This window comes from Aspergillus chevalieri, chromosome 1, assembly GCF_016861735.1.
Source record: "Aspergillus chevalieri M1 DNA, chromosome 1, nearly complete sequence".
NCBI lineage: Eukaryota > Fungi > Ascomycota > Eurotiomycetes > Eurotiales > Aspergillaceae > Aspergillus > Aspergillus chevalieri.
In genome coordinates, this window is record NC_057362.1 from 3021199 (window position 1) to 3035219 (window position 14021).

The following is a 14021-nucleotide window of genomic DNA, read 5'->3' on the forward strand; positions in this document are numbered from 1 at the left end:
GGATTATATAAGGTATATAAGTGCTAAGATGGGTATTCTATGATGTATATTGATATTCAGGCATGACAGGACGACCCTATACTCGGTTCGTAATGTGCACAGTTAAATAGATATCGGTAACTACGGCCCGATGAGGAGATAGCAGCGCAAAATGATATAATTGGTCGATTTTCATCATCCTTCCAGTTGGAGTACATATCGGAAGCGGTCATGATGGCCATCCTATGTCGCATCTTCCTTGTTCTGTCAGAATGAAGTAAAATCCAATTATAAATACGAGACGGCTCACCATTATAAAGCTAACAGAATACACTCGTCCCAAGACCCTCATTCTACGAGCTTCTTTTCTATTTTCAACCATAGGATACAGTACTAAAGCACCAATATCAACATGGCTCTCCAAACGTGGCAGGAAAAAGCCAAGACCAAACGAAATCAAGCCGCAGCTGCAATCCCTCGGGAATGGAGGCTGTCAGAGTCTCTTACACAAAATGGCCAGACGAGCGTTCTCGATATCCCCGGTAGATGTGGAATTCTGAACGAACGAGAGTTAGATATTACCGAGAACTACGATGCAACCGCCTTGCTTGAGAAGCTTGCCTCCCGCCAATTCACCGCCGTCGAGGTGACGACCGCATTCTCTAAGCGTGCTGCAATTGCCCAGCAGCTGACCAACTGTTTGACCGAGACATTCTTTGAAATGGCTCTCAGCAGGGCACGCGACTTGGACAACTATCTGGCTGCTACAGGCAAGACTGTTGGGCCACTGCATGGTCTCCCTATCAGCATCAAAGAATCATTCAGCGTCTCAGGGATCCCGACCACCCTCGGCTTCGTTTCTTTTCTTGACCGGCCACCACAAACGAGAGACTCAGCACTGGTCAATGTCCTCAAGGCTGCGGGTGCTGTCCTTTATGTCAAAACGAATATCCCACAGACGATGATGACAGCAGATTCGCACAACAACGTTTTTGGTCGTGTTCTAAACCCGCACCGACTGAATCTTGGAGCGGGCGGCAGCAGCGGCGGTGAAGGCGCATTGGTGGCCATGAGAGGATCTATCCTAGGAATAGGAACAGACATTGCGGGTTCCATCCGGATCCCTGCTCTGTGCTGCGGAGTTGTTGGCTTCAAACCGTCTGTAGGTCGAGTTCCTTACGGTGGTCAATTATCTGGTGCTCGCCCGGGAGGGACAGGCATTGCTCCAGTAGCCGGGCCTTTATGCCATTCAGTCCGAGACGCGGAGCTCTTGCTAAAAGTCGTGTTCGACTCGAACGCGGCAGATCTCGATAATGACGTGCTGGGCGTGCCTTTCAGGACTTATCAACCCCGGTCCGTTCTCACCATTGGGGTGATGCCAGAAGATCCATTGTTCCCATTGCATCCCCCGATGCAGCGTGCAATGGAAGCTGCCGTAAAGAAATTGGTTGCTGTTGGTCACAATGTTGTTGATTTGTCTGGTCAGCTCCCTTCATTATCTGATGCAAAGGACATAGCGTGGCGGTACTTTAGCATGGACCCCGATAATACTCCGCTGAGCCACGTGAAGAGGAGTGGTGAGCCGTATATTCCATCGCTCAAATATACCTACGACCTGACCGAATCGGGCCGGGAGCCCACTTTGCGTGAACTCTACCAGTTGAATACAGCCCGTGCGCAGTTCGTGACGCATATCCGGCAGCTATTTGTGGAGAAGGAACTGGACATCCTTCTTGGGCCGGGATACCAAAGCTGCGCAGTCCCCCACGACAGCTACGGTATTCCGGCATACACTCTCATTTCCAATTATCTGAATGTATGAACTCCACCGAGCTGAGGCGCGCATTTACTAACGTGCTTAGTATCCTGCCTGCGTCATACCATATGGCCAGGCTGATAAAGCCGCAGATGCGAGTTTTATCCGTGATGTTCTATATCAACCCAAATGTAAGGCTAAATACCTCACCATCGCAGGCTGCTAACAACCAGTAGACAAGCCCCAAGAGATAGAAGCTGCGCCTTGCCATATACACTTAACGGGCAGGTATTTTCAGGAAGAAAAGCTTCTCCAAGATGCGGCGATGGTTGAAAGTGCTTTGAGAGGTTGAGAGACACGTCAGGGTAAATATTTCTGAGGGAGTTGTACGTGCTTTTGTTTGAACCTGTGTATACATAGATCGGTATATACCGGGTCATCAGAGCCGAATTTCGGAAGGTAAAACACTATTTCCTACCAAGATTGTTTGAAGTTGTATCAAAATCCGTAGGCTTCGACTTTCGCACATGGTACCTTGAGTCCAAGCCGTCTTAAGACGATGACTGGCCAAAGCAACGGATCCTTCTTGTGGTGATCCGGAAACCTGACATACTTTGTCCTCAATCATTTTGCGGTCCGCGGGGCTAATCGCAATCGAACCAACGACGACCAATGGCCAGAGGTAATAATAGACAAACACATCCTGGACATCCAGTCGTCGGATGATGGCCAAGCCACGTTGGAATAGCAGTTCCAGTGAATTGACAACATCGTTCACTAAAAGCGACGGGTTTGCTTGAACAAGTAACATTCGGATGCCTATGGTATATAATTTCCCGATATGATTGTCCGTTTCTTCGGAACGGCCATCGCCAATTGCACCTTCCCACCGAGCAAATGTAATTCTTAATCGAAGCCAAGTTGCATAGTCAATCGATTTTGGAGAGAACGATGTCCGCGCGAGCCAGACCACATCCACGATCAATAAGTAAAACTTGTAGGATGCGTCGAGAATTGGCTGCGTAGATGCTGGAGATCCAGGCGTGGCATTTTCAGGGTGGACAGGATCAGAGAGATACTGATCTAGATTCAGTCTCCCCAGGATGCTGGAGAGGCAGTCTAGCGACGAGTCGAACAGGGTCATGAGCACGGCATGATAAAGGAATGACTCGACGCAGACTCGCTCGAAAACCATCGCGGCTTGCGAACAATTCAGCGATCGTGGGGTGCGGAGACTTAGCAGTTTGCCGGAAGCTAAGACATGAGGCCCTGCATTTGGCATCGAATCACAACGTGAATTCTTATAATATCAGTCGATTAGTCGCTAAGCTCCACTGGCTGTCACAAAGGTGGAGCATGAAAGGGCAGCAGTACCTCGAAGACACATAGTAAGACTGTCGTAGCCAAGAGCCAATCCTCAGTACCGGTATATTTTCCCCGCGCAACACATTTCCGCAGGCTGTTGATAGTGAAGATATAGCTTTTTAGAGCCAATGTAACATTGCCGTATGGCTGTTGCCGCTCTTTCATAGCCGCAATCGCGATGATAGCACCCATAAGTGGAGGATGTGCAATTGCAAGTCGGAGCATATGTTTTTGATCTGAGTACCGGGAGAGTGAGGTCTGCCGGACAAGCCGCCGCGGCAGGACGCATTCTGCAAAGTATTGATAAAGATGCAAATATTCCTCTTGCTGAAAAGGGAATGGCATTGCCAACACCGAGGGGGATAGATTATTTTCAGTGAAGCTAAGAGATGATTCCAGAACTAATTGGCTGTACTGGGCCATGCTCATGTTCGTGGCAGATGTGCTTCCACGCCAGCCGGAGGATTTTGTATACCTGCGTCTGTCCAGCGACTGGCTTTCGGCCAGCCATGTGCAAGTGAGGGTGTTCTGAGTACATCCGCCACAGCGCGGCCTTTTTTCATCGCACTTCTTTCGACGCCTACGGCCTGTTGAAAAAGAAAAAAATTAGCATGGATCACGGGTTCAAAGAAACAAACAGTACTTACATTCAACACAGCCACTTCTCGTTCGCAGTCTTGCTGTAGACGACAGAAGGCGTCCATGGTAGATTACATTGTTTGAGGATGACATGCTAGCTAACAGTGAGGCAGATACCAACACTCAGTTGTGGCCGTCTTGGAAAGAGACAATTCATGTGATGAGTTGAGGCGGTGGTTGAAAATGTTTGTTTGTGTTTGCATACCCCGCACTTTCCCTTTTCCCCAGCGATTGGATGTATATGAGCACTCTCTGATCCATATGGGGTTAGACTCTATGCAAGATAGACAGTGCCAGTATGACACGAGCTCGGACTAGTAGATATTAACGAATGATATTCCTATCTAAGCTAGTGTAGCCATTGACGAGAATATCGAATTTGGAGATGAAAAGAGAAGAAGAGGAAAGCCTATCTACATGAAGAAGTTTATTGGGGCTGTGCGGCGTCGCTATGAAGTCGTTTGCCATGCTGATGATGTTTGTCGATAAAGGTGCAGACTCAGATGAAATGCGTGCATTCCGGACTACACGGTCTTTGAAGCCAATCGATTCACTCAAAAGGTGACCTTAAAGACCGAACTACAAGGGAATGCCGGCCAGCGTGCTCGGGATGCTCCCCTGTGGTTGTTATGGCAGTGCCAGTACCGCGAGTGTTGTTTGTCGATAAAGGCGCTGCGCTGACCTGAGCCGCCACAGAGCCTACCAACTGAGCAGGAGCGTTAGTTAGCTCAGGTTTAGTGTAAGGTGTCACTTATCATGGACCATGCGGGGCCACTGCATGGGAATTATGAATTAGAAGATCAACATATGAAGAGCTTGCGCCAATACTTAGTTTTGTCTATTTCTGAGGCTTAGGCTCAGAGTAACCATCAATATGTAATCTCAGTACGCTGATCACAGGTAGGGAAATTAGTTTGAAGTGGAAGCAGAGCAATCAATGATCAATGTCTGCATAGCAGCTAATGGACCAAAAGGTTTTTAGAGGATCGAAATTGTTCAGCACTGTGTGATGTTGGTGATGGCTCACTCTCTCCATAGTGCACTCACCCAGGCTCACACAACACAACGGCTCGCTGGCAGTAAAATTTCATGCCGACGCAGTCCACTGGTATTAATAGTCACACCTTCTGTACTTCTCTCCCACCGATCAGATCTGAGTGAAGATCTGATTCGAGGGAACATAATGAAAGCGAAACGATGGGGTATTTGGGGAGAATATCCGGGAAACATCTGGCGACTAAAACAGTTTATATACGTAATTTTGGTGAATGAAGCCCGTTCCGCAATTGGGTTCATGCTGCGTCTAGGGTTAGGACCCGCTTCATCTGGAATTTTGGGGTAGTCACCATGTTCACAAGTAGTATCCCGCCACAGAGACCGTTGTCCTCCACCGGAGAGCATGGGCGGAGATAATCACCCAGGATAGTTAGGGCTCGGCCTGTCGATACCCAGAGGGCCGCGCGGATCCTCCCAGTGGTCTTGTTCCGCCCAAGTCACAACTATCCGAATGGGCTGGACTTTGCAAAGTGCAGATGTTGTATTTCAAGAAGTTCGGTGGGCATCATGGTGTAAACGATGAAAGAGGAGCTTGTCAAAGATGCAAAAGGTGCATGTTGGGCGCAATTATATTCAACTGGCGGCACTGTCAGCCTTTCTCGAAAACCGCCACAAATGAGAAGGCCCGGGGAAGCACAACAAGGGATCTTAACCTAGCTGGGCATGCAGATTAGCGGATACTTATATAGACAAGTGCCGATTGCGGAGGATTACTTTTCGGGAATATGACCGCCTGAAGGCTCATTTTTGAAAGACTTCTTCATCTTTAATCATTTCAACTGTTCATGACTGTAGAATCGATGTATAAACATCTCAAACCCATTTGCTTCCTCCGGTAACAAACAATATTCAGCCCGCCTAAGCAGATTTCCTCTTGGGCACGCGCATCAACCAATACAACAACACAGCAACAGCAATATTAAACACACAGTAAGCCCACATAAACCCAAAGTCCCGCCACCGATTGCCAAAGCTCACATTAATTGACGACAAGAACCCATTCGTATCGGTGATAGAACAGTACCGACACTCTGTGCTACTCGGGTCCTCAAGGTAACCACCCGCCTGGGATAAGTAGTCAGATAGATAACTGCCGCAAGTCGTGGAATCCGGAGCGTTAAATGTAATAAATTCATCTGCGCTGCATTGGACAGGTGCATTTGCAAGCGATGTACCGAGGAAGCCTTCAACGACGTAGGTGAATGGGTTGACGCGGTACATGAAAATCCAGAAACCCGGGAGCTCTGTCGGGCCAGCAAGGATGCTTGATAGAGTTAGCTGTATGACTTGGAAGCTCGAAATCATGAGCAACGTACCCGCAAAATGCGAACATGAGAATCATCAGCAAATTCACGATACCACCAGCCACATCGGCACTTTCGATGGCAGCGATGACCATGTTTGCAAAGGTGCTTGTGAGCAGGAAGAACATCCAGACATGCAGGAACATAGTAATACCCCGGGAATGGGCTTGATCCGTCCACTCTGCGTTGCGATAGAGGCCCATGGGGAAATAGCAGGTGACGAAACAGAAAACTCCCACAAGCTATCATAAGTCAGTATGGTGCACGAAGTGGGTAAAGGATTCCAAAACTAACCGAATTCCAAACAAGCTCTACCAGAATATTCGCGATCATAAACGCCTTCCATGAGTATGCTTTGGATGGACGCTCGCGTGCTTCGTACATGGTCCGTTGAGAAACAAACACAGGAAGAATTTGATTCACCAGCTGAGGGAAAGTTGCCAGGAAAATGAAGATACCAAGCATTTGGTTTCGAAGACCGCGTTGTGTGTTCTCTGCATTTAGGAAAGACAGCCCTATGAAGAGGGTCTACCACATCGTCAGTGAACAACGGCATCAAGAGAAAGAAAAAAATGACGAACCGATCCAATTCCCAGAAAGGCCTTCGAGTAAATGTAAGACGGCATCCGCCAGTACTGCTGGAAAACTCGCTTTGTCACCTCGAGAAACTGGTCGTTCGGCGGTGCCGCAAATTCTTGGTAGGCAGAGAGGTCGTCATTATTCTGCATTTTATCCGAACTGGAATATTCCATAAATCTATCCAGTTCAGCTTGTACCTTATTGTACTCGGGACTGTTTCTCCAGACTTCTGGCCAGTCAATCTCCGTGTGGGCGCCAGGCGCGGCACCGATAACCTCAAGCATGTACTCGGCCGGATTTGCCCCCGGAGGCCTCGAATGTGCTCCGTTGCGGGTGAAATAGTCGACCAGCACCTGTGAATTCTTTCCAACGTCACCGAAATAAATCGTTCTACCCTTGGAAAGCAGTAATAGCCGATCGAATCTCTGGAAAAGCATCGCGGATGGCTGGTGAATGGTACAGAGGATAGCTTGCCCATTTCGCGTAAGCTTCTCCATCAAGTCACAAATCGACCACGACGTCTGACTATCAAGTCCGGAAGTCGGTTCGTCAAGGAAGAGAAGGAGTTCAGGTCGAGCGGCGAGTTCAACCCCGATGGTCAGTCGCTTGCGTTGCTCGACATTGAGACCTTCGCCAGGTACACCAATGAAAGCGTCGGAGTATTCCTCCATATTAAGAAGACTGATCACCGTGTCGACATATTCAAGCTTCTCTTGCCGGGAGTATCGTGGAGGCTGTCGAAGGAGGGCACTGAAATTGAGAGCTTCACGAACGGTTGCGGTGTGAAGATGCAAATCTTGCTGTTGAACGTAACCAGTCTTTCGCTGAAACGACTCATCACGAGGTTGGCCATCAACAAGCATTTCACCAGAGACAACTCCCATGGTGACTCGACTAGCGAGTACATCAAGCAACGTAGTCTTGCCGGCACCAGATGCCCCCTAGGTACTTGGTCAGCAAAATCATTACTATCTACCAACACATTTTCTGACTTACCATTAGAGCTGTGAGAGTACCAGGCTTGGTCCAACCGTCAACATGATCCAGGATCCGGCGAGGTTCACCCTTGATCTTAATATCGTAACACAGATTCCGCCAGTGAAACGTCGACGTCTGCTTATCGACATCCGCCACTTCTTCATCTTTGCACACAGCCTCTTCCCTGAAAGGAGCAATCGTTTCAGTCTTCTCAACATCACGTCGTTGCTGGCGTTTATGTTTGCTGACTACCTTCCGGCTGAACAAGAGGACTTCTCCCTTAGACCGCTCGGAAGCGACAAACTCGGTAGCCACTAAGTGAAGTGCCATATATCCAAACATAAAGGCGATTAGTATACCAAAGTTACGCCACCGGTGGGAAGGCTTATAGCCATATGCAACATCCAGGTATGTCGTACCGCTCACGACGTCTTGTCCAGGGACTGCACCTTGCTGCGAACATGCTCGTGCGCTTGACCCCACGGATTCGTACCCAGGTCCTTGTGGCACAAACGTTGAGCAGGTAAAGTCGCGTCCGTTAAACTCGTTGATCAAGGCGGCCTCGAGGGTGTAATAGATTGGGTTTTCCCATCGAGCCCAGCCAATCCAATCGCGCATATACGATGGCGGAATGGCGTATCCGGTGTACAGCACAAGGCCAAGGAGGATGATCGACGAGGGAGCCAGGGCTTGGGCGATTGACTTGGTCGTAGACCCAATCAAGCGGAACATCATCGACATGACTAGCGTTGTGGTAAAGCTGATTAACAAAAAGAAAAAATAGGCACCCGCTTCGCGACGGAGATTTGTCATGAAGTACAGCACCGTATTGATCAAGATAGCGTTGACGATTTTGTATGGTAGGTCCACGATCATAGATGCAAATGCTTCGGCACTCGGGTGATAGAAGGCGTACCGGCTATGTTTCTCGACGATTTTCCGTTTCGCATATAGCGTCATGATCTCGAGTATGCTGCCAAAAGCGTTCATCAAGATAATGAAGAAGATGAGAAGACCTCGCTTGTCAAAAGTATCCGTGGTCGGTTGCAAGTTATAGAAAATGCTGCTGATGATGAGAGCTTCGGAGGAGTTAGTAACCAGCATAGTAATCGTGAGACTCGGATCTGTCTTGAGCAACACGTAGCCTCGCCACATGTTGAGGCACAGCTGCTCCATATAGGACAGGGTGAACGGTGACCGGCTGCGCAGAAACCTAGATTGATCCTTGCGTCTCGATTCAAGGAACTTATCATAGTCCTCCCCATGGAACGGATGGGCCTGCAAGTAGCCTTCCACTTCCTTCATGAGTCTTTTCCGGTGTCGACTCTCCCTCCACGCCGCGGCAAATTCGTCCGGCGATCGAGGAGCGCTGTTCTCACAGCCAGGTCGGATTATGCGCTCCTGAGGGCTTGTCATTGAGGTCAAAAAATCTGCCGTCGTCTGCTGCTCGGGACAGACAAAGCCAAGGTTTTCGAAGTACGCTTTCGCCTCGCCAGCTTTTCCAAAGAAGATTTGCCGGCCTTGGTAGAGAAGTATAACTTTGTCGAAAACCTGAAAGAGAAAATAGTGAGTTCTAATTGTTCTGAATCTTGCATTGAACGTCCACTCACATCATACGCGTCTTGAGGTGCTTGGTAAATGGCAACAAATGAGGTACATCCCATGTAGTCCGCCTGTGTCCGAAGAGTGCGGCAAAATTCCACTGCATTTGCGCTGTCGAGTCCACGAGTACTGTTATCCCAGCATTGAAGCGGCGCATAGCTCAAGCTAGCTTCAGCGATTGTGACTCTCTTCCTCTCTCCGCCACTCACACCTCGAACGAAGTCGTCACCTACACGAGTCTTCTTGGTGTGGGATATTCCAAACATTGCCATAATAACATCACGGAGGTGCTCCGCATATGCACGTCGAGAAATACCGTCGGGAATGTTCTTGGGACACCGTGCTCTGGCCGCAAAGTAGAGAGTGTCGCCAACCGTCATTTGCGGGAAGTGGTGGTCAACCTCGGCGGTGTATATGGCCTCTCCTCGGAAGGCAGATTGCATCTGCTTGGGGTTAATGCCTTGATAGTTGATGGTCGCCTCGTCTGCCACGTAGAAACCGTGCGTATCACCGGCGATGGTCTTCAAGAAGGTTGAACACCCGGAGCCAGGAGGACCGAGGACGGCTACCATTTCACCACTGTGTACAACACCTTCCAAGCCGCGCAGTATATCAACGCGGTTTCGATTTGTTCGAAATAGCTTCCCGGCAATGGTCTCAGCTTGGAGAAAGATGTTTCCAACAGTCTTTTGAAAGTCCATTTCGGTACCATATCCATAGACGTCGAGATTTTTGAACGCTACGCCAGTCGTTTTTGGTGAGTTGTTATTAAGAGCATCCTTTCGAGCTTCGAAAAACGCCTTCGTCCATTTCCTAGCATCAAAGTCGGGGCTATTCGGGTTGAGGGGGCCGTCAGCTGGGACTGGGAAGAGAACTCCGGGGGTACTGCGAGATCGGGTGGTCAGTTTGCGCGCCAGTTCATAGATTTCTTCGCTAGTATGGCCGTCTCCAGTTGAACTGTCATGGTCTGAGCATGGTATGATGACTGTTGGAAGTGGTTCGCTGTATAACGAGGAAGGTGGTTGCTTTTCTGTCCCAGGGGGGAAGTCCTCCAACCCCATGGCGTATGAAGTATCAAAGTTTCTCTGCGACAGACTTGCAGACAATATACTGATGGAGACAAAAAGAGGGAAAATGAACTAGCGATATCAATCGACCGGAAGACAACCTGCCATTCCCGGAACGTTGGAGGCTTCCCTGATCTTTATATTTTCGCTCCATGACTGTGCTGACATTAATTCTGATCCGTGTTTTTTTGTTGGAGCCTGTCTATATGTTCGGTTTTTTGCAGAGTGCATGTTGACAGCTAAAAGTCCGAAAGACCGATATCCGCCAGCACGGCTTACCGAACGAGACTATTGTCCGAATTGGGAAAGAGCACCGGTATCGGCGGACTTTCGGACTTTGCCAAGACCTCCGTGACCCCGTTTCGTTCTGGCCAATCACTGCCACGGAGGCTCACCTCTACCAGTTCCTCCAAAGAGTCACTCTTGCAACTGACGACCGTGAGCAATCTTTGTCCGTCATCTGGTACGACAGATCTGGACTATGCTGTCAACGCAGTTGAGTGACCTCTCGGTATGCCGGACAACGTTAATCGGGTGTGACATCATGCTAACCTGCATCTAGTGCACGGCATGCAAGGCGCGCAAGGTGCGGACTGCGGACTCATGTAAATGTCGGCATATCGGCGAATTCTAAGACTAACTCAGCGACAAACTAGGTCCGTTGCAACCGAGTCAAGCCCCGATGTGACCGATGCGAAACCCGCGATATAGATTGCAGTTACCCTAAGCGCGTCAAGAGGCAAACCGCGCGTGAGAAGCGCGGAAGGTAAGCACCCCAGGTGTACTATCATTGATCAGCTCTCAAGCCTTGGAGCTAAATAGAACCACAGTTCCAGGAACAGCACAGACCTGAGTACTATTCTAGGACGACTGGAGCGCTTGGAGGAGCGGAGTACCAATGACCTCCACGGTGTGCGTGGACCTACAGTTCCGAGCCTCTCCGCGGTTTCTGGGACGCCGGCTAGTCATGTCGACTCGGATCACTCCCCGGGATCAAACTCGCCAGTAATCCGAGCTGATGCCTCGAAAATCCTCGAAGATGCCATCGATCAGATGCGAAGGCTCAAACTGCAGTTTTATTCGAGGCAGGTTATAACGGGGACGATCCACATTCCCACTGACTTAGCAAAACAGTGGATTCACAGCAAGTTCCCTCATCCATGATACCGTGAACTCATCAGCTAAGTTAATGAATAGACTATTTTGCTCGTAATTCGAATGATCTTTTCCGAAGTCTCGTCAACAGACGACTAATAGAGACGATACCTGACATCATTGATCTTCCGCACGTCCACTTGGACCCTGTCGTGCTCATTCTCTATTTTGCAATCCTGTATATCGGGTGTGTGTTCAATGCCAATAATCTAACGGCAAGCCAAGTCTCCCATTATGCCACGTCATGCTACTTGGCTTGCCTACGAGCACTTCCGTACTGGCAGCGAGAAGTGCAGGGCTCTACGATGGATTTTGTCGCAGCCTTGTTCATGGTCGGTAATACTTCCTTGGTTGCGGGTTTCATGCTGACAGAATGCTTCTACGAGCTCAGGCACAGGTCGCATTACTATGCTCCGACGATGACCTCGCCTGGCAGATGCACCAGCACACTTGTGAATTCGCGCGAGCCTTAAGTCTGCACAATATCGACGGAGGTGACTACGCCGGATTTCGCGACGAAGCACGGTCCGACGAAGACCGAAAAGGGTTCTGGCAATTAATTCAAATCGACCTTAGCGTTCGCCTTGTGCTGAACAAACCGCCTCTGATTACAGCAGATACATGGAAGGTTAACCTCCCTTGGCTCAATAGCTCACAACCACCGGCGGATATGTATGCGACTGCCTTCATCATTCACTCCCGGATGACATTGATCGTAATGCACTTCTTCGCGATACTAGACGAAACTGGCATAGGCGATAGAGAATTGCAGCGCTGCACTGAAGAATTATGCCATGAAATCAAGGTTATGTTACTTGACTGGCAGGCTGTTAGTTCATCAATCCCTTCGCAATTTCACAACTAATCAGCGCCAGGGAGACTGGCTTCTTGCACCTTCCGCTCATAAGAGTGAAGTTTTTACCAAAACAGACGTTTTGATCACCGGCTACACCTTTATTATCTTCATGCTGCGCAAAGTGGGCATTATCGGACCTCATTTGACCAACTCCCCAACAGAGACTCCGCGACTGCTATCTCCGCTCGTCCTGGAAGCATCGCGTCGCGTCATTGAAATGTCTATCGATCTATGCCATTTGTTCCCTTATCCGGAGGGCTTATCGATGGTACTGGTATACTATCGCATTGATATTGCTACTGCGCTGCTTTATTCTCACGTTTTACATTCCACTGATGAAAATGCCACCGTGGAAGATATGCAGCGCCTTCTAGACTTATCAAGATGTGTCTTTTCTATTGCCCATGGCTGCCGCGAGCTCGCACCCATTGGCAGGGCTATGGAGGCTCTCAACAAGATGGTGACAGATCATGGTGTCTCTACTTAAGACATACATCTGGACCTAAAGATGACCTACACAACATATCTGGGCACGACGACTGGAATATTCATTAACATTTAATTATGAGAATTGGCATGATATCAACGCCATTATATATGCAACCACAAACCAATCAAGTATGCTTATGATCCCTCGCCGCGGTCCTCGAATCCAACTCCGTCGGAAAAGAACTAGTATGCTCCAACTCCACCGGCTGCATAAACTGTGCTTGCGGCACCTGTGCCGGCGCAACACCATATCCATATCCATATTGATTCGGAGCCACTCCGCCCATAGCCATCCCCGCCCCGCCAGCAGCGGCGGCAGCAGCGCCCGCTTTCAAGTCCCGCAGCTCCTTCGCCGAAACAGCGCGTTGTTTCCTCTCCCAAGCGCCCCAGATTATCGCGGAACCGGCAATAATACCAAGCGGGATACCGAGACCGAGACCGATTGCGAGGCGGGTTGATTTATCGTCCGACGAGGATCCGCCGTTATCACCGTCGGTGCTATTGTCGACGCCATTACCGGTATCCGATGCGTTCAACGCTGCAACACCGGGGATCACAGTTCCAGGAGAGACGTAAAACGCCCGATCCTGAGCGCAGTTGATATTGCTGCTATCGATGCTGGTGACACTCCCGCAGCAGTACTGGTTTTCGAGCGCATTTACCACCCTATGCCCGGTTCCAGGGGTATGGTTTTCTTTTTCTCATCAGCATCTCATTGCGACCCACGTTCTGCATTGAGAAGACATACCACACGGCTTCGCACTAGCACAAACTCCCGACCAGTTTTTATTCGTACAACTCCCTCTTGAGAATGAAGGGCCGTCACTACCCTGCAGATAGCAGAGACCGTTGGACAGACAGATGTCGTTTTTGCTGCAGCAGGTTGAGATGGGCGCGGTGGTGTTGCAGGGGACGTCGTCTTTCGCGACGTTTCCATTGACGAAGTAGCAGGTTTGGGCGGAAACTGTTGATGTCACGAGGATGATGAGAAGGAGAGGTTGGAAAACCAGCGATTTCTTCATTTTTGTGATCTTATTGGATGGTCTCGTTATCTTTCGTGGTAGCTGTAGATGTTCATTCGAAAATCTATAGCGGGGTTATACCCTGTACAGCATCCGGAAATATCACATACAACACAAAACGTCAAAACCGAAAAGAAAGCTAAAACGAAACCCCCAGAAAAGAGAAAGCGTCGT

General features: G+C 49.3%; 5 protein-coding genes across 5 annotated transcripts; 2 read left to right on the forward strand and 3 right to left on the reverse strand.

Annotated features, from left to right (window-relative positions):
• Positions 1-391: 391 nt before the first annotated feature.
• ACHE_11018S (uncharacterized protein) lies at positions 392-1961 on the forward strand (the record flags this gene model as incomplete). Its single annotated transcript, XM_043275388.1, has 2 exons — positions 392-1795; positions 1842-1961. The coding sequence occupies 2 exons, from the start codon at positions 392-394 to the stop codon at positions 1959-1961; spliced, it is 1524 nt and encodes a 507-aa protein (XP_043132138.1).
• A 213-nt stretch (positions 1962-2174) lies between these two features.
• On the reverse strand, positions 2175-2930 carry ACHE_11019A (uncharacterized protein; the record flags this gene model as incomplete). The annotated part of the gene is made up of 1 exon (XM_043275399.1): positions 2175-2930. The coding sequence occupies one exon, from the start codon at positions 2928-2930 to the stop codon at positions 2175-2177; it is 756 nt and encodes a 251-aa protein (XP_043132139.1).
• A 2723-nt stretch (positions 2931-5653) lies between these two features.
• Positions 5654-10319, reverse strand: ACHE_11020A (putative ABC multidrug transporter; the record flags this gene model as incomplete). The annotated part of the gene is made up of 6 exons (XM_043275411.1): positions 5654-6059; positions 6112-6341; positions 6394-6627; positions 6681-7619; positions 7675-9207; positions 9267-10319. The coding sequence occupies 6 exons, from the start codon at positions 10317-10319 to the stop codon at positions 5654-5656; spliced, it is 4395 nt and encodes a 1464-aa protein (XP_043132140.1).
• Positions 10320-11916: 1597 nt separating this feature from the next.
• ACHE_11021S (fungal specific transcription factor domain-containing protein) lies at positions 11917-12823 on the forward strand (the record flags this gene model as incomplete). The annotated part of the gene is made up of 2 exons (XM_043275422.1): positions 11917-12309; positions 12356-12823. The coding sequence occupies 2 exons, from the start codon at positions 11917-11919 to the stop codon at positions 12821-12823; spliced, it is 861 nt and encodes a 286-aa protein (XP_043132141.1).
• A 127-nt stretch (positions 12824-12950) lies between these two features.
• Positions 12951-13847, reverse strand: ACHE_11022A (uncharacterized protein; the record flags this gene model as incomplete). Its single annotated transcript, XM_043275433.1, has 2 exons — positions 12951-13519; positions 13574-13847. 2 exons carry the CDS (start codon positions 13845-13847, stop codon positions 12951-12953), a joined length of 843 nt encoding a protein of 280 aa, XP_043132142.1.
• Positions 13848-14021: the final 174 nt, after the last annotated feature.